The sequence below is a fragment of the Phalangium opilio genome, unplaced genomic scaffold, assembly GCF_054372755.1.
Source record: "Phalangium opilio isolate 3A_F unplaced genomic scaffold, DU_Popi_V2 ptg000209l_1, whole genome shotgun sequence".
NCBI classification, from domain to species: domain Eukaryota; kingdom Metazoa; phylum Arthropoda; class Arachnida; order Opiliones; family Phalangiidae; genus Phalangium; species Phalangium opilio.
The window spans coordinates 379,745-397,608 of NW_028324217.1; the positions used below are offsets into that span (position 1 = coordinate 379,745).

The 17,864-nt window shown below is 42.6% G+C and overlaps 3 protein-coding genes across 3 annotated transcripts in view; all 3 read left to right on the top strand.

Moving 5' to 3' along the window:
• Positions 1-15,250, top strand: part of LOC149618081 (uncharacterized) — a 138,792-nt gene extending 123,542 nt beyond the window's left edge. The window contains exons 9-17 of the mRNA XM_089853868.1: positions 10,460-11,121; positions 11,428-11,435; positions 11,597-11,610; positions 11,724-12,268; positions 12,398-12,401; positions 12,454-13,287; positions 13,464-14,257; positions 14,305-14,329; positions 14,418-15,250. Coding sequence (XP_089709994.1) covers positions 10,460-11,121; positions 11,428-11,435; positions 11,597-11,610; positions 11,724-12,268; positions 12,398-12,401; positions 12,454-13,287; positions 13,464-14,257; positions 14,305-14,329; positions 14,418-15,125 — 3,594 coding nt within the window. The 3' untranslated portion in view covers positions 15,126-15,250. The remainder of the gene's footprint in view (positions 1-10,459; positions 11,122-11,427; positions 11,436-11,596; positions 11,611-11,723; positions 12,269-12,397; positions 12,402-12,453; positions 13,288-13,463; positions 14,258-14,304; positions 14,330-14,417) is intronic.
• Positions 1-16,601, top strand: part of LOC149618085 (uncharacterized) — a 44,021-nt gene extending 27,420 nt beyond the window's left edge. Inside the window, exon 2 of the mRNA XM_089854142.1 lies at positions 15,405-16,601. Coding sequence (XP_089710268.1) covers positions 15,408-16,445 — 1,038 coding nt within the window. The 5' untranslated portion in view covers positions 15,405-15,407 and the 3' untranslated portion in view covers positions 16,446-16,601. The remainder of the gene's footprint in view (positions 1-15,404) is intronic.
• Positions 461-1,170, top strand: LOC149618087 (uncharacterized). Its single transcript, XM_089854146.1, has one exon. It carries the CDS (start codon positions 479-481, stop codon positions 1,112-1,114), a length of 636 nt encoding a protein of 211 aa, XP_089710272.1. The 5' UTR covers positions 461-478; the 3' UTR covers positions 1,115-1,170.
• Positions 16,602-17,864: the final 1,263 nt, after the last annotated feature.

A 17,864-nucleotide genomic window follows, 5' to 3' on the forward strand; every position in this document is an offset into this window, starting at 1 on the left:
TCGCTCAGAAACATAATTTAACTATACATTTGCGAACGCATAATAAAGATCGTGGTACGGATAAACGGAAAAAAGATTCCGTGGCGGAAAACCCTAGCGATATGGCGCAATCTGTAGAAACGACCGCGTCTTCCGGTCCGAGTTATTTTAATTTCGGTTATCAGGCACCGTTTTTGCCACCTGGAAATTATTACCAGCAAATGTAAATAATTAAAGCAAAAAGTTTTAAAGTTTAAGATTTATGACTTGACCCTTTTCTAAAATAACTTGGGTAGAAGGGGAGGGACACTATACCAGCGTCGGGCCGAGGGGTTTTTAAAATGAAGGATGGTATTTCGTATGTATTACGGGTATAGAGGCGTGTTTTGATAAACTTAGGCGGAAAACCTGGGCATTTTAGTGTGGAAATCTGTAGAGACGTTAGTTTTAAATTGACAATAGCCTTTGCAATTACGTTTAGGTATCGCTAAGGAACCATATGAAAACTCATTCGGGGATTGCCCGCGAGAAACGATTCGTTTGCGACATTTGTGGCGAAGGTTTCACTCAAAACACGTACCTTCTCGTTCACGTGCGAAAACACACGGGCGAAAAACCCTTTCAATGCGAAACCTGCGGAAAAAGCTTCGGCGGAAAACAGAGCTTGGGAAAACACGCGTCTCTACATACCGGAATGAAACCTCATTTATGTACCATTTGCGGAAAAGCCTTTCGAGACGCGTGTGGTTTGAATCGACACACTTCCTCCCATACCGGATATAAACCTCATAAATGCGAAACGTGCGGAAAATGTTTTATCAGTCCCCGGAAACTGAAACTTCACGTTATGACGCATATGGGCGAAAAACCGCACGAGTGTCAAGTTTGTGGGAAACGTTTCACTCAAAAATATAATATGACGATTCATATGAGAACTCATAATCGCGAGAAAACCGTCGGTGTTACGAGACGGAAAAAATCTTCCGTAGCGGATAACGAAGGCGTAAATATGGCGGAACAGCCTTCGCAACCTACTTCTTCCGCCGATAGGGTTTTTGCTGAAGCGACTGCAGGGGTGGGATATTTCAGTTTTGGGTATCCGGCAACGGTCAATTACTATTCAGGCCCCTTTTAAAATGTATATTGCGAAATTCAGTCGCGATAAATAAAGTTTTTGATCTGGCTCTTTCATTTAGTGTGGAAATCTAAAAGCTCTGAAGACACAAAGCCGACGCTAATACCTTAAATTTCCCATTTATTTTTTAAAGTACGTTTTAAAGAGGCACATGGAAACTCATAGCGGATTGGGGCCCGAGAAGAAATACGTTTGCGAAACGTGCGGACAACGGTTCGCGGGTCACTGCTACTTCTTGGTTCATATGCGATCACATACGGGCGAAAAACCCTTCAAATGCCAATTCTGCTCGAAAGGATTCCGAGGAAGAGCCCATTTGCTGCGACACGAAAAACTTCATACGGGACAAAAAGAACATCTCTGCACGAATTGCGGCAAATCTTTCGCCCAAAGCGCCGCTCTCATGATGCACGTCAGAACGCATACCGGATATAAACCGAATAAATGCGACCGATGCGAAAAATCCTTCGTTAGTCCGCGAAAACTGAGACTTCACGTCATGACGCATCTCGGCGAAAGACCGCACGAATGCGAAGTCTGCGGAAAACGTTTCACTCAAAAATATAACTTGACGGTTCACATGAAAACTCATAATCGTGATAAAGTTAAGAAGGGAAAATCGGTTGCCAAAAATACGCGCGATAATAATAATACGGCGACGGAAAGCGGCCAAGCCTCCGCTTCTTCCGCCGGAAAAGTTTTCGCCCAAACAGCTGGCATAGATTATTTTAATTTTGGTTATCAACCCTCTGTTAATTACTATTCCGGCCAGTTTTAGACTTCATTTCGTTCAAACTACAAACTGTACTACTTATTTTGATTTCCGAAACACATTTGATAAAATTTAAATATTAGAAAATAACCATAATGCTTATTTTATTGATAGAAAAGGGCTAACCCTGTTATGTAGTAAGATTATTTGTAGACCAAAAACTTTCTGGTAGCACTTACACTTTATTTTTCAAAAATAGAATTGAAATTCATGTGGCGCGGTTTTCGTTAAAGATACACTGTTCTGAGACGCGGAATGTTTTCAAAGTTGGGGCATTTAGTAGTGTGGAAATCTTCGTGGCTCTGTAAACATGCGTTCCCCAAAAATTAACAGGACCAATTTTGAATTATTTATTTGAAGCGATCTCTAAAAGAGCATTTGGAAACTCATAAGAGAAATGGACCCGAGAAACGTTTCGTGTGCGAGACGTGCGGTCAAGGCTTCTCGAAAAACGTCTACCTGACTGTCCACGTGCGAAAGCACACGGGCGAAAACCCCTTTCAATGCGACGTCTGCGGAAAATCGTTTCGCGGTAAAACGAATTTGTTGAGACACGGATCCGTTCACACTGGATTGAGACCTCATCTATGTACCATTTGTGGTAAAGCTTTTCGCGAAAAATCCAGTTTGAATCTGCACATGTCCTCGCATACCGGTTACAAACCCCATAAATGTCAAACGTGCACGAAAAGTTTCAACACTCCTCGCGCCCTGAGGCATCACGTCATGACGCACGTCGGTGAAAAACCGCACGAATGCCAAGTATGCGGAAAATGCTTTACGCAGAAGAATAACATGAAGATTCACATGAAAACTCATAACCCCAATAGAGAAAGCATCAGCTCCAAACCAAAGGCATCCAGAAATAACGCTAACGCCAACAACGCCGAATCGCAACCGTTACTTTTAGAGGCCGCTGGTTCGGGATACTTTAATTTTGGTTATCAACCACCTGTCAATTACTACGGGGGACAATTCTAGACTCTTGTCATAAAAACCCTGCAAATTTCAATTCAATTCAATCTGATAACTAAACTTGTAAATCTTGTATAAGAAAAACGCGACGGAAAGGGTACGCGAATGATCTTTGGATTTGAATGATTAAATTTGGCATTACAAGTGTGGAAATCTCGAAAATGTTTTTTGCAATTTCGTTCCTTGTCCCTAATTTCGTGTGTGTGTGTTATTTATTTAAAGGAATATTTGGTAAAACACATGAAAACGCACGGCGAAAAAATCCCGGAAAAAAAATTCATTTGCGAAAAATGCGGAGATAGTTTCCGTCAAAAAATATATCTGACAATACACTCGAGAAAACACACGGGCGAAAATCCGTTTCAATGCGAGGTCTGTGGAAAAGCGTTCCGCGGAAGGTCAAGTTTATTACGACACGAATCGATTCACACCGGCGAAAAACCTCATCTGTGTACGATTTGCGGAAATTCTTTCCGTTTGCGATCAACTTTGAATCGACACACAACCTCTCATACGGGTTACAAACCCCATAAATGCGAAACGTGCGGAAGATGTTTCAATACCGGAAGAGCTCTGAGACTTCACGTGATGACTCACGTGGGCGAGAAACCTCACGAGTGTCAAGTATGCGGCAAGAAATTCACGCAGAGATATAACGTGAAAATTCACATGAAAACGCATAATCGCGAGGCATTAACGGCGTCATCGAAACGAAAGACCTCTTCCTCCAAGAAAGAAGAAAGTATTGAGGAAGCTACAACTGCAACGACAACAACAACAACAGAGGCTCAACCTAGTTGTTCTTCCAATGACAAGTTGCTAGCTGATACGGTTGGCTCGGGATATTTCAATTTTGGATATCAGCAGTATTCAAATTACTATTCAGGACAATTCTAAAATTATTTTCAAGAAAACAAAATGTATATAACAGAATTAAATGCTACTTATCAAATAGTTTTGAATGTCCGTCCACTAGAGTAAGGCCTGCGGACTGTAGCAGTCTTGGAACTTATGATCTTTATAAATTTATGATATCTATTATTTTCACACGCTTTCCGAATAGCATTTTATTAGTGTGGAAATCGCGTAAGCACATTTTCGTAGCGTTATCTTAAACAGCGTTCCTTTTAATAATTTACGTTTAAAGCAACATTTGAAAGAACACGTGAAAACTCATAATAGAAATGGCCCCGAGAAGCGATTCAGTTGCGAAATATGCGGACAAGGCTTCGCGAAAAAAGTCTACCTCGAAGTTCACTCTCGAAGACATTCGGGCGAGAAACCGTTTCAATGTTCAACGTGTGGCAAAGGATTTACGGGAAGAACGAGTTTACTACGACACGAATCCGTTCACACTGGCGAAAAACCTCATTTATGCTCGTGTTGCGGAAATTCTTTTCGGTTGCGATCCAGTTTGAATCGACACGCGTTATCGCATACCGGTTACAAACCACATAGATGCGAAACGTGCCAAAGATGTTTTAACACGGCCAGAGCGCTTCGACTTCACGTCATGACTCACGTGGGTGAGAAACCGCACGAGTGTCAAGTATGTGGAAAGAAATTCACGCAAAGTTATAACGTGACGATTCACATGAAGACGCATAATCGCCAGGCGGTAACGCTTTCGAAACGGAAAACATCTTCCGTGAAGGAAGATCCTATTGAGGGAGGCTCTACAACAACTGAGGCTCAACCTAGTTGTACTAATGATAAAGTACTCGTAGATGCTCCATCCAACGTGTCCTATTTTAACTTTGCATACCAACCATATTATAACTCTGGACAATTTTAAAATACTCTTGGGTTTATTTTGTTCACCGACAAAGGGGGAACTGAAAAACGCTATAAATTTGGAAGGTCACGTGATATCAGGACCTTTGAAGTATTAAAATTAGCATTTCGAGTGTGGAAATCTTGACCCAGAATAATTGTAAATTTATTGATCCTAATTTCGTATTATTTATTTAATTTAAAGCAAAGTTTGAAAGAACATATGAAAACGCACGACGGCACAAAGCCCGAGAAAAAATTCGTTTGCGAAAAATGCGGCGATAGTTTCCGTCAAAAAATATATCTGACCATTCACTCGAGAAGACACACGGGCGAAAATCCCTTCAAATGCGAAGTCTGTGGAAAGGCGTTCCGCGGCAAGACTAGTTTGCGTCGACACGAGATGGTACACACCGGAGTCAGACCGCATCTGTGTACGGTTTGCGGAAAATCTTTTCGCACCGCTTCTAGTTTGTCGCTTCACACTACGACACATACGGGTTACAAACCTCATAAATGCGAAACGTGCGAAAGATGTTTTAACACGGGAAGAGCCCTCAGACTTCACGTCATGACGCATTCGGGTGAGAAGCCCCACGAGTGTCAAGTCTGCAAGAAGCGATTCATCCAGAAACATAATGTTAAAATTCACATGAAGACTCATAATCGCCAGGCCATAACCGTACCCAAACGACAAAGAAATACGCCCTCTAAGAAAGAACTAACTAAGCATGAAGAAGGTACAACAACAACAGGCGAGGCTCAACCCAGTTGTTCTTCCAACGAGAAGTTGCTCGCTGATGCAGTTGGCGCCGGATATTTCAATTTTGGTTATCAACAGTATTCCAATTACTATTAACATGATCTGTTTTTGTCATAAGAATCTCACCGGGAAATTTTCTAGAAATAAAGATAACGTAACCCTATAATAATGACTCCCAAGTACGGGACTTCCTTATAAACGTAATTTTCATTTCGTTGAACGTTTGAAGAAGTTGATATTCATTTATAGTGTGGAAATCTCAATCTATGATTTAAAATCATTATTAATTTTATAACGTTTATTTTAAGGGATCTTTAAAAACGCACATGAAAACTCATTCGGGAAAAGCGCGTGAAAAACGTTTCGTCTGCGAAACTTGCGGAGAAGGTTTCACGCAAAACACCTACTTCATGGTCCATAAACGAAAGCACACTGGCGAAAAGCCCTTTCAATGTCAAATATGTGGCAAAGCCTTTGCCGGCAAGAACAACTTGAGATTACACAACAATCTGCACATGGGAATCAAACCTCATTTGTGTACGATATGCGGAATGGCTTTCAGTCGCACGTGTAACTTGGATATTCACATGACGCGACACACTGGCTACAAACCGCACAAGTGCGAGACCTGCTCCAAATGTTTTAACACTCCCCGAGCCTTGAGACTGCACGTCATGGCGCACGTCGGAGAGAAGCCCCACGAATGCCACGTTTGTCATAAACGCTTTACTCAAAAGCACAACATGAAGATTCACATGAAAACGCATAATCGCGATAGAAAAGCCTCTTCCGCCAAGAAATCGGACACCCAAGGCCCCCTCCTTAAAGATGAAGTTGACGAACCGAGTCGTTGGAATCAACGAGTTACCACTTCGGAGGAACATGTCTTCGGACCGGGTTACTTTAATTTTGGATATCAACCATCGACCAGTTTCTATACTGGTCAATATTGACCCGGCTGTCGCGAAATTTCTCGGCTTTAGGGTTCGCGAACCTATTCTTTCTTTTTTCATTTCTTACTTCAAACGGTATTTAGTTTCAATAAATTACGTTCCAAGTAATTGATCGGCTCTCTTTATGGTATTGATAGTGTGGAAATCTGATTTAGTTGATTAATCCTTATCTAATATGGGAATTTTCCGAAATATATAGCATTGTTTGAAAAACCACATGAAAATTCATAGCGGCAAGAGCCGTCTTAAAAAATTCGTCTGCGATTTGTGTGGACAGGGCTTCACTCAGAACACCTATTTCCTAGTTCACATGCGAAAGCACACGGGCGAGAGACCGTTTCAATGCGAAACGTGCGGAAAGAGTTTCACTGGAAAGCACAGTTTACGAATTCACGTCTCTCTCCATACTGGTTTGAAACCGCATCTGTGCACGTATTGCGGCAAAGCTTTTCGACAACGGTCCGGTTTGAGCCGACACATGTCTTGCCATACTGGCTACAAACCTCATAAATGCGAAACGTGCGGAAAAAGTTTTAACAGTCCTCGGAAACTCCGACTTCACGTCATGACGCACGTCGGTGAAAAACCTCACGAGTGCGAAGTATGCGGAAAATGCTTCACTCAAAAGTACAACGTGAAAATTCACATGAAAACGCACAATCGCGAGACGGTCACGTTGCCCAAGAAGAAGTCTAGTCGAGAGACGGTTGTCGGCTCCAATTACGACGGAAATCAATCGGGCCAGTCTTCTCGCGACAAGACATTCATGGATCAACCAGGTTACTTTAATTTTGGCTACCCGTCGCACGCGACGACCGTGGTACCCCCTTCCAATTACTATCCGGGCCAGTTCTAGAAAAACTTAACGATTTTTTTTTTCCTAGTAATAGTTCAATTTAAATTTCAACCCAATTGAGTCCCTAGTAGCATTTTTAGTGTGGAAATCTTGAACAAAGTAAATAAATTGACTTAAAAAGTTTAACCCTCGCCCCTCCATTCATTATAGTCGTGTTTGCAAAAACACTTGAAGATTCATACGGGTGAAAGGCTGCTGAAGCGTTTCGTCTGCGAAATGTGTGGCCAGGGTTTCACGCAAAAAAGTTACTTGACAGTCCACGTCCGAAAACATACGGGCGAACGACCTTTCGTTTGCGAGATTTGCGGAAAATCGTACGCCGATCAAACCATTTTGAAAAACCACTTGGTGGTGCATACCGGAACTAAACCTCATCTCTGCGTCCATTGTGGTAAAGCCTACGTTAATAATTCCGCTTTGCAATCGCATTTGCGAACGCATACCGGCTTCAAACCTCATAAATGCGAAACTTGCGGAAAAGCTTTCGCCGTTAAAGAGAAATACCGTCTGCATTTGTTGACGCATACCGGAGAAAGACCCCATGGTTGCCAAATCTGCAATAAAAGATTCAGCCAAAAATACAACTTGACCGTTCACACCCGGACTCACTTTAAAGAAGCCGGGACACGGAAAGCCAACGTCATTGTACCAGAAAACGTCCAAGGTGCTACCGGAAGTAGCTCGACGCAACCGGAACCGATTTTCAGTCAGACTTCGGACGTGGATTATTTCAAATTTTGTTATTGAATGTTTGGGTTAGATTTAATGAGATATGTTAATTAATACTGGATAAAATGAAATCATTACTCTTAAATTATTATTTTTATTTGTCTTCGAAACAACGTAGATCGAGGTTGCATTATCCCTTAAGCATTTAGTGTGGAAAGCTCTACACTATTATAAATATTGCAATAACTTAACTTCCACTCTGGGCCTAGCTTTGTCTTAATCGGCATGAGAAAATGTTGCACTCGACGGAAGCCAGTGTCGTTTGCGAAGATTGCGGCAGGTTGTTCAAAAACATCTCGATTTTACGCGTTCACCAAAGAACGCATACCGAAGAAAGACCCTATCAATGCGAAATATGCGGCAAAGGTTTCAACTATCAACACGTGCTGAAGAAGCATCAGGTGGTCCATAGCCGGGTTAAAGCCTACCTTTGCACGACCTGCGGAAAATCTTTCGCGCAAAGCGCCTCGCTTCTCGCTCATCAGAGATTGCATTCCAACGATGAATCGTATCAATGCCAGGTCTGCGGAAAACGGTACACCACAGTTAGGAATTTGCGTCATCACGCGCGAATTCACGAGTGCGAACAGAGCGGGTCACGTGGCTGGAGAACGCGACTCGATCCCAGTCATCGAACTCATCATTGTCAATTTTGCGACAAGAGTTACATCAGCAAAAGTAATTTAGTCGCTCACGAAAAAACCCATACGGGTGAATTGGCTTTCGAATGCGACGTGTGTCGCAAAAGGTTTCAATTCAAGTACTACTTGGATTACCATAAACGTACTCATAGCGGAGAACGACCTTTTACTTGTAAAGTATGTCCAAAGACTTTTATAAGTCAGAGTAATTTGAATTTGCATACGCGTACGCATACGGGAGAAAAACCGTATAAATGTCAGTATTGCGACAAGGCCTTTACCATGGGACATCATTTGGTTCTCCATACGCGTACGCATACCGGCGAAAAACCGTACAAGTGCGCCGTTTGCCATAAGGCCTTCGCTTTAAAGTATAACATGGATGAACATACGCGAGTACATACGGGGGAAAAATCTAGAAGGAAGAGAAACCCGAACGCCAAACGGCGGAAGAACAATGAAAGCGCCATTTCCGAAGAACGTATTTCGCCCCCATCCATGGCGGAAACGAAGGCGGAATTAGCCACTGATATTGAATACCCTCATTTTACTTACACGTATCTGTAAATGTTTTTAACTCTGAAATTTCTGGGATATTTTCGTAAGATATTTAGGATAAAATTCATAAAATTAACTGGGTATATGGACGGAGACATAGAACAGATACTACGCTTAATTTCTGTTGACTTTACAATTAGTTTAGTTGAATCAATCAATTAGTTATGGATAAATTTTAAGCCTTTTAAATTAACCCTACAAAAAACCTGCTTTTCAATCGGGATTAAAGCAAATCGTAGACTTTGAAGTTGCCGAAAAATAATTGAAAGCGTACCCAATTGGTTGTCACTGTTGGAATTTAACTTAAGCATTTGTCTTGTGATAAAAATCATGACTCGTTAACTATTACTAAATATATACACTCTTAATAGGCGCGCCTGAAAGAACACATGAAACTACATACGGGCGAAAAACGCGAGAAACGTTGCGTTTGCGAAATATGCGGAAAAGGATTCAGCAATTCCGGCAACATGAACGTCCATAAACGACAACATACCGGATTCAAACCTTTCCAATGCGATATTTGCGGCAAAAGTTTCTCGACGAAATACGTCTTGCAAGAACACTCGGCCATTCACGACGCGGAAAAGGCCTACTTGTGCGTTCACTGCGGAAAATCTTTCGCGCAAAACGCCACCTTGCAAATGCACACGCGAAGTCACACCGGATATAAACCTCACAAATGCGAAATTTGTGGAAAGGCCTTCGCCGTCAAAGAGAAATACCGCCTGCATTTGTTGACGCATACCGGCGAGAGACCTCACGGCTGCGAAATTTGCAACAAGAGGTTCAGTCAAAAATACAATTTGACGGTTCACATGCGTACTCACGCGAAAGAAAAGGGGCGAAGAATGGCCACTTCCGGCGGAGCTCAATTCCCGGACCTTGATCAACAACCTTCGACTTCGCGTGGTGGGAAAAATTCGTCGCGGAAAAAAATTCAGTCGGCTGAAGAACGGGCCTTTACCGAGGCGGCCGGATCCAATTATTTTAATTTCGGATATCAGTTACCAACGATGGTACCTCCTGAAAATTACTATCACCAGTTTTAAGATGGTGAAACATGATACGGTTCCACCCGAACCGTTTTGATTTATTGTAACCTCTGAGAAACGACTTCCTAGCATTAAAATATCTTACTTCTAAATGGGGGAATATTTATGAACTTCTGAAGTAGATAGAGGCGCTCTTGATACAAAATGGTTTAGTTTTATTGACAAAGAGAAACTTAAGCATTTCTAGTGTGTGAATCGATGGTCCAGTAACGTTTGCGATTTGACGCTTGTTTGTTTTAACACATTGATTATGATATATACCTCTCATAGCGGAATCTGAAACGTCACATGAAATTTCACACGGGCGAAATGGGCCTGAAACGATACATGTGCGAAATATGCGGACAAGGTTTCACTCAATCCGGATACCTGAACATTCACAAACGAAAACACACGGGTTTCCGTCCGTTTCAATGCGCCGTTTGTGGAAAAGATTTCGCCACGAAATTCGTTCTGCAAGAACACGCCGCCATTCATACCGGCGTTAAGTCGCACTTGTGCGTTCATTGCGGCAAATCATTCGCCCAGAACGCCTCGCTGCAAACTCACATTCGCACTCACACGGGATTCAGACCGCATAAATGCGATATTTGCGAAAAGGCTTTCGTCGTTCGAGAGAAATTGCAATTGCACAAGCTAACGCATACGGGTGAAAGACCACACCAGTGCGAAATTTGCGATAAGAGATTCAGCCAAAAATATAACTTAACGGTGCATTTGCGAACGCACAATAAAGAAAAATCGCGGAAAAAAGCGCCGACTGCGAATTTCGAGGGTAACGTGGCGGTTTTGGGGGAAAGTAGCGGATTGCAGCGAGGCCGGCAATTGCCCAAAACAGCGGAGGACCACCACGATGAGAGATTCTTCGCTGAGGCGGCGACTGGAGCCGTCGGTTACTTTAATTTCGGTTATCAGCAATACTACACGCCAATGTAGGGGGGGAGTCGAACTTAACGACTTATCAACTTATGTATACACTTACTTAAATTTATAAACGAAAATTTGCTTCCAAACCATTCCTATGGATGGGAGGGGGAGTATGTTTTTTGAACATTCTGCTTAATTACTCGGCCCCTGTTTGCAGTACTGTTTCTTAAAAAAATAAGAAAAAGAAAAATTAATATTTTAGTGTCCTATTTAAACCTATAATTAGGGGGTATTTTCGAGTTCTGATTTAACCTCGTGGGTATTTTCGAGTTCTGATTTGAACAGCGTTGAGTTCTTTCCTTCTTCGACAGATTGAACGGTAAGTAATTTGTCCCCAAGTTTTAAATCATTTAAAATCATTTAAATCATAATTGCTATTTAGATTTATAAAACTTACTAACCTTAAATTGCCGCGTGAAAATCGAGCTTGATCTATCAACATTTTAAAGCCGGGTTTTCACTCATCGCGTTACCTTAAAGTTTATATTGGTCCGGTGAGGGTCTGACTCAATCTGAGAGCATTTTTCAGTGTGGAAATCTAACATCTATGGCCCAATTAAATTAAAATTAAAATATTAATGCTCTTTGTTAAACTAATTCCCTTTAGAATAATCTTCGTCAACACATGAAAACTCACGACTTGACTACGGAGAAACCCTTCGTATGTTCAATATGTCACGAGGGTTTTATATTACGTCACGGTTTCGAAATTCACTTGCGAGTTCACACTGGTGAACGACCGTTTCAATGCGAAGTTTGCGGAAAATCTTTTACTAGTAATACGGTTCTTAAGAAACACGCCGTCGTTCACTCGGGTGTCAAAGCTCATAAATGCGATATTTGCGGAGCGTCTTACACCCAAGGCTGCTCGCTCAAAACGCATATGCGCACTCATACCGGGTTCAGACCTTTTCAATGCGAAACCTGTGGAAAACGTTTCACCATAAAGAGATTACTGACGCGACATAATATGATTCACACGGGTGAAAAACCGTTTACATGTGAAATATGTGGGAAGGGATTTAATCAGAAGCAGAGTTTGAAAGCTCACACGAAAACGCACGGGAAGGCGCGGCGACTTTCGCCCGAGAAAAATACGCCGGCGGAATTGTTCGGGGATAATTCCGCCGGTATTGATTACTTCAATTTCGAGTAACTCTAGACTTATTTTTGATTCTAAAATACCATGTAAAATTCCATTTTGTAACATCATTGCTATTATGAAGTATTAAGAGCGGTTGAACATTTTTAGTGTGGAAATTTACTCTCTCACGATTTCAGTGAAGTTAGGCCTAACTGATTTAGGTTAAATTAAAGCTGTACTCTGCATTCTTTAGCGAACTTTTAAACAACATTTGCGAAGCCATACGGGAGAAACGCGACTCAAGCCTCGCATCTGCGAATATTGTGGCCAAGGCTTCGCGAACGGCACCAAGTTGGCCATTCACGAACGTACTCACACGGGCGAAAGACCGTATCAATGCGAATTCTGTGGCAAAGGATTCAACTACAAGCACGTGCTAAGAGAACACGCCGAAATTCACACTCGTGGCGGAGTTAAAAAAACGCATTTATGCGATGCGTGTGGAAAAGGTTTCGCCAAGGCCCGCGAGCTAAACGAACATAAGCGAAAACATACGGGCGAAAGACCTTACAAATGCGAATTTTGCCATAAAGATTTCGGTCGCAAAGATAGCTATAAAAGCCATTTGAACATACATACTGAGGAGAGATCTTACGTCTGCTCCGTTTGTGGCAAAGCCTTCAAACACAGAGCCGTTTTGCGATCGCATACGCTTTCGCATATGGGTTATAGACCCCACGAATGTGAAACGTGCGGAAAGAAGTTCAAAACGAAAATATTGTTAACGACGCATATCAGAGTTCATACGGGCGAACGGCCTTACGCCTGCGAGGTTTGTGGAAGGGGTTTTTCGCAAAAGCAGAGTATGAAAACTCATATGCGAACGCACACTAACCGCGAGGGCCAGACTATGGAAGATAACGCCCCGGTTTCTAATAAGAGTAAAAAATCAGTTGGTAAAGTAAATTCGGGACAATCTAGGGAAAGGCGGAATACGACGACGGTAACGTCAACGGAATCCGCCAACTCCAACGCCGGCTATTTTAATTTTGCTTATCAACCATCGCAAAACTATTACCAACAGATGTAACTTTATTAACGCGTTCACATTGAGAATTATTTTTGTATTAAAATATTATCTAGTGTTAATTAAATGTCCTTAAGCATTTCTGTGTGGAAATCTTCGGATTATTTTGAAAGGGTCGACGGGAAATTTGAGTTAGAGTTGAAAAAACATGGTTTGTGTCCCCGCCCCTTTTTTAGCGAACGTTAAAACAACACTTGAAAAGTCACACGGGCGAAAGCAAATTAAAGCCATTCATCTGCGAGTTGTGCGGCCAAGGCTTCGCGAACTTGACCAAGATGACTGTCCACAAGCGAAAACACACGGGGGAAAGACCCTATCAATGCGAAATATGTGGGAAAGGGTTCGCCTACCAGCACGTCCTTAAATCGCACGTCGAAACGCACGTCGACGGAAGAATTAAGAAGAATTTATGCGATATTTGCGGAAAAGGTTACGCCAACGCTCGAGACTTGAAAATCCACGTGCGAAAACACACGGGCGAAAGACCGTTCAAATGCGAAACGTGCGGAAAGGATTTCGCGAAAAAAGCTAATTACAAATCGCATCGCGTTATTCACAGCGGAGAACGACCTTTCTTATGCACCATTTGCGGCAAATCCTTCGCGCATGCCCCGAATTTAAACGTTCACACCATGTCGCATAAAGGTATCAAACCTCATAAATGCGAAACTTGTGGAAAGGCTTTTACGACGCGGAAATTACTGACGACCCACGCGTTAATTCATACGGGTGAACGACCCCATCATTGCGAAATATGCGGAAGAGGTTTTACGCAGAGACATAGCGTTTTAACGCACGCTCGATCTCATTCGCGGCGGAACCAACAACGTCCAAATGAGAACCCGATCAGCGGGGAACCCAGCTCTACCGTAACTTCTTCCGCAGCTACTAGAATATTTGCTGAAAATAATACCGCCGGCTATTTTAGCTACCCCCAGTTTGCGCCTGAAAATTATTACCAACAGTTATAAGGCCATACAATTTTTTTAAATACGTTTTTAAGTTACTATCTTAAAGCTTCGACTTAATATTCTACAACGTGGTATTTTTCGACCTGGAGTTCTTAAGCATTTTGTTGTGTGGAAATTTCACCCGTTCTAATAAATTTAATCTTAATTAACTTCTAATAGCGAATGTTGAAACGACACGTGAAAACTCATACGGGAGAAACGCGTGAAAAGAAATTAGTTTGCGAAACGTGCGGGCAAGTCTTCGCCTTGGCCGCCTCTCTGGTCATTCACAAAAGAAAGCACACCGGGGAACGCCCCTACCAATGCGAAATCTGCGGAAAAGACTTTGCGAAAAAATCCAACTTCGCGCGACATAACTTATCGCATACGGGAGCCCGACCTCATCTATGCACCGTTTGTGGTAAATCTTACCCTCATAGCGGAAACCTTCAAGAACACGTTCGCACCGCGCATTCGGGAGATAAACCGTACGCTTGCAAAACGTGCGGAAAATCATTCGTTTTCGCGCGGAAACTGGCTTTGCATTTGGTAACTCATACGGGTGAGAAGCCCCATCAATGCCATATTTGCCATAAAGGTTTCACGCAGAAATATACCTTGACTTTGCACATGCGCACGCACGGCAAAGACGTCCGTGTTAGAAAGAAGAAAGAGTTTTCATTCCCCAGATCCGCCACCGAAACTAAAAGTCAAGAAGCGGAAAATGTAGATGGCGCGGCGCGGAATAGTTCGGGCAGATTTCCGTCGTCCGCCGATGAACGTTTTGTTTCCGAAACATCCGGAGTCGGATACTTCACTTTTGGCTACCAACAACAACAACAACAGAGTACTCATCCTCAAAATGAAACTTATTACTCGAACTTTTAATTAAAGATCAAGGGGGACGGGGCTATTCTCGAGTCCAAGGTCACGTGCAACCCCCAAAAATGTTCCGGGATACTTTGGTGGGCCCAAGGTGTAGAAATAATTATTGAATAAGTTTGTAAAATAAATGATTTTAGGTGTAATTCCTTTTGAATATAAATTAATTGCCATAAAAAGTGGGACTGTCTTAAGCATTGTGTCAGTGTGGAAAGGGAGGGGGGACTTATTGGTTTGGGTTCCTCTTTGTACTTGTGGGCATTTAACTGAAATCTCGTTTCATAGCGAATGCTGGAGCGTCATATGAAAACACACAGCGGACAAACACGTGAAAAACATATCGCCTGCGAAGTTTGCGGTCAGGCCTTCGCTCGCAGAGCCTCCTTGGTCATTCACAATCGGCGACACACCGGGGAACGCCCCTTCCAATGCGAACTCTGCGGCAAAGATTTCGCTAAGAAATCCAATTTAGTTCGTCACGGTTTGTCGCATAGCGGAGCCAGACCGCATCTTTGCACCGTTTGCGGAAAATCCTACACTCATAATGGCAGCCTTCAAGAACATATGCGAATTCATACCGGGAACAACCCGTACACCTGCGAAATTTGTGGAAAATCTTTCCCGTTTCCGCGCAAATTGGCCCTCCATTCGTTGACGCATACGGGCGAAAGACCGCATCAATGCGAAGTATGCGGGAAAGGTTTCACCATCGCTTCCGCTCTCAACGTCCATAAGCGAAAACATACTGGCGAACGGCCTTTCGTCTGCGAACTTTGTGGCCGAGCCTTTGCGAAAAAAGCCAATTTAGAGCGGCATAATTTATCGCATACCGGACTTAAACCCCATCTCTGTAACGTTTGCGGAAAATCCTTTTCGCTCAGCGGTAGTCTTCAAGAGCACATGCGAATTCACACGGGCTACAAACCACATACTTGCGAAACGTGCGGAAAAGCTTTCGCCTTCGCCAAGAAACTGAAATTGCATCGATTAACGCATACGGGAGAGAAGCCGCATCAGTGCGAAATTTGCCTGAAGCGTTTTACGCAAAAACATTCCTTGACTTTGCACAAGCGCACGCACGGATCCAAAGACGTCCCCACCACTTCCGCTTCCACTTCCGCCCGAAGGAAGAAAAACGAACCAACGACTACGTCATCGAGGGGAGCCGAAAACAGCGTCGTTATCGAAGATGCCGAAAGCCTTTTGCGAAATAATCCCAATAGATTTTCCGCCGCGGATGAACGATTTTTTCCCGATAACGCTGGCGTCAGTTATTTCCCCTTTGGATACCAGCCACCAACTGATAATTATTACAAACAGTTTTAAGCGTTTATTAATTTAGCATTCACCTGGTCAGGTGAATTGTGGGACACGAGGTTTATTTCTGACCAACCCCAAATTTCTCCCAATTCATTTAATGAATGTATATTTTCTTAGTTAATGCGTTAAATAAACGAAGCCTTAATTGGCTGGTGACATCCACTTGGTAACCTTTGACCTATAACTAAAAGAAAGGGCTCGCGCTTAACTCAGACATAACTTGGGCGTAGTGTGGAAATCGCCGTGTTACCGTTTGTACTTGAAAGACAAATTGATCAGTTTTAAAGGGCCAAACAATTACGTCCAAGGCTTAGCTTCAGACATTGCTTTTCATTTGCATTTTTTAATGTTTGTTAACCGTAACGTATGTTTAACATTGTTCGTCTATAGAACGGTCTGAAACAACACATGAGAACGCATACCGGAGAAGGTCGTGTCGTGTGCGAAATATGTGGACAAGGTTTTTCGCATTCGGGAAACCTAACGGTCCACAAGCGGAAACACACGGGCGAAAGACCGTTCGAATGCGAAATCTGCGGAAAACGTTTCGCCAAAAAATTCGTCTACGAACGTCATTCCGTCGTACACACCGGTATTAAAGCCTTTCTTTGCACCTTCTGCGGAAAATCCTTCACGACGGATTCCGCTTTGTTACAACATACTCGTTCCCATACGGGTTTTAAACCTCACAAATGCGAAATTTGCGGAAAATGTTTCGCCATTCGCGATAAACTGAAACTCCATTCTCTGACGCATACTGGTGAACGTCCTCACCAGTGTCAAGTCTGTGGAAAACGTTTCAGCCAGAAATATAATCTAACGGTGCATTTGCGAACTCATAATAAAGATGGGGCGCGGAAAGATTTGCGAAAGTCCGAAGGCAAAAAGAGTGATTTGCGAAAACAAGAAGAACAAATGTTTGCAGAAACCGCGGCGGCTCATAGAGATGATTTTTTTAGCTTTGGGTATCAGCAAGCGTTCATGGGGCCTTCGACTAGTTATTACAGTCAGTTTTAATTACGCGAATTTCGCCGGCAGAATAAATAAACCGCTGGTTGGATAAGTTCGGATTACACATTCATTTTTACGTTCAAAGTTCTAACCCCAGTTATTTGTACTAGCGTGAACTGTTCCTTTTCATGCTGATTTGAGCGTGAAGAGGGCGATCATTAAAGCTATTTAAAAATAAACTAGTTTACCATTAATATGACTATGGTTATTTCTATTGAAAGCTGTCGTAAGTGTGGAAATCTACATTAGCGATCGAGGTTCAAAAATTAAGGCGAATATCATTTTTTAAAAATGTTTTATCTACCTTAGTACATCTTGAAACGTCACATGACAATACATACCGGAAAACCGCTTTTCATGTGCGAAATCTGCGGATTGGGATTCACCGAAAAAGGTTACCTGAACATTCACAGA

Bases quoted from the DNA above. Each gene is read 5' to 3' on its own strand.
- LOC149618087 (XM_089854146.1), top strand. From the start codon at position 479: ATGAAAACTCATTCGGGGATTGCCCGCGAGAAACGATTCGTTTGCGAC.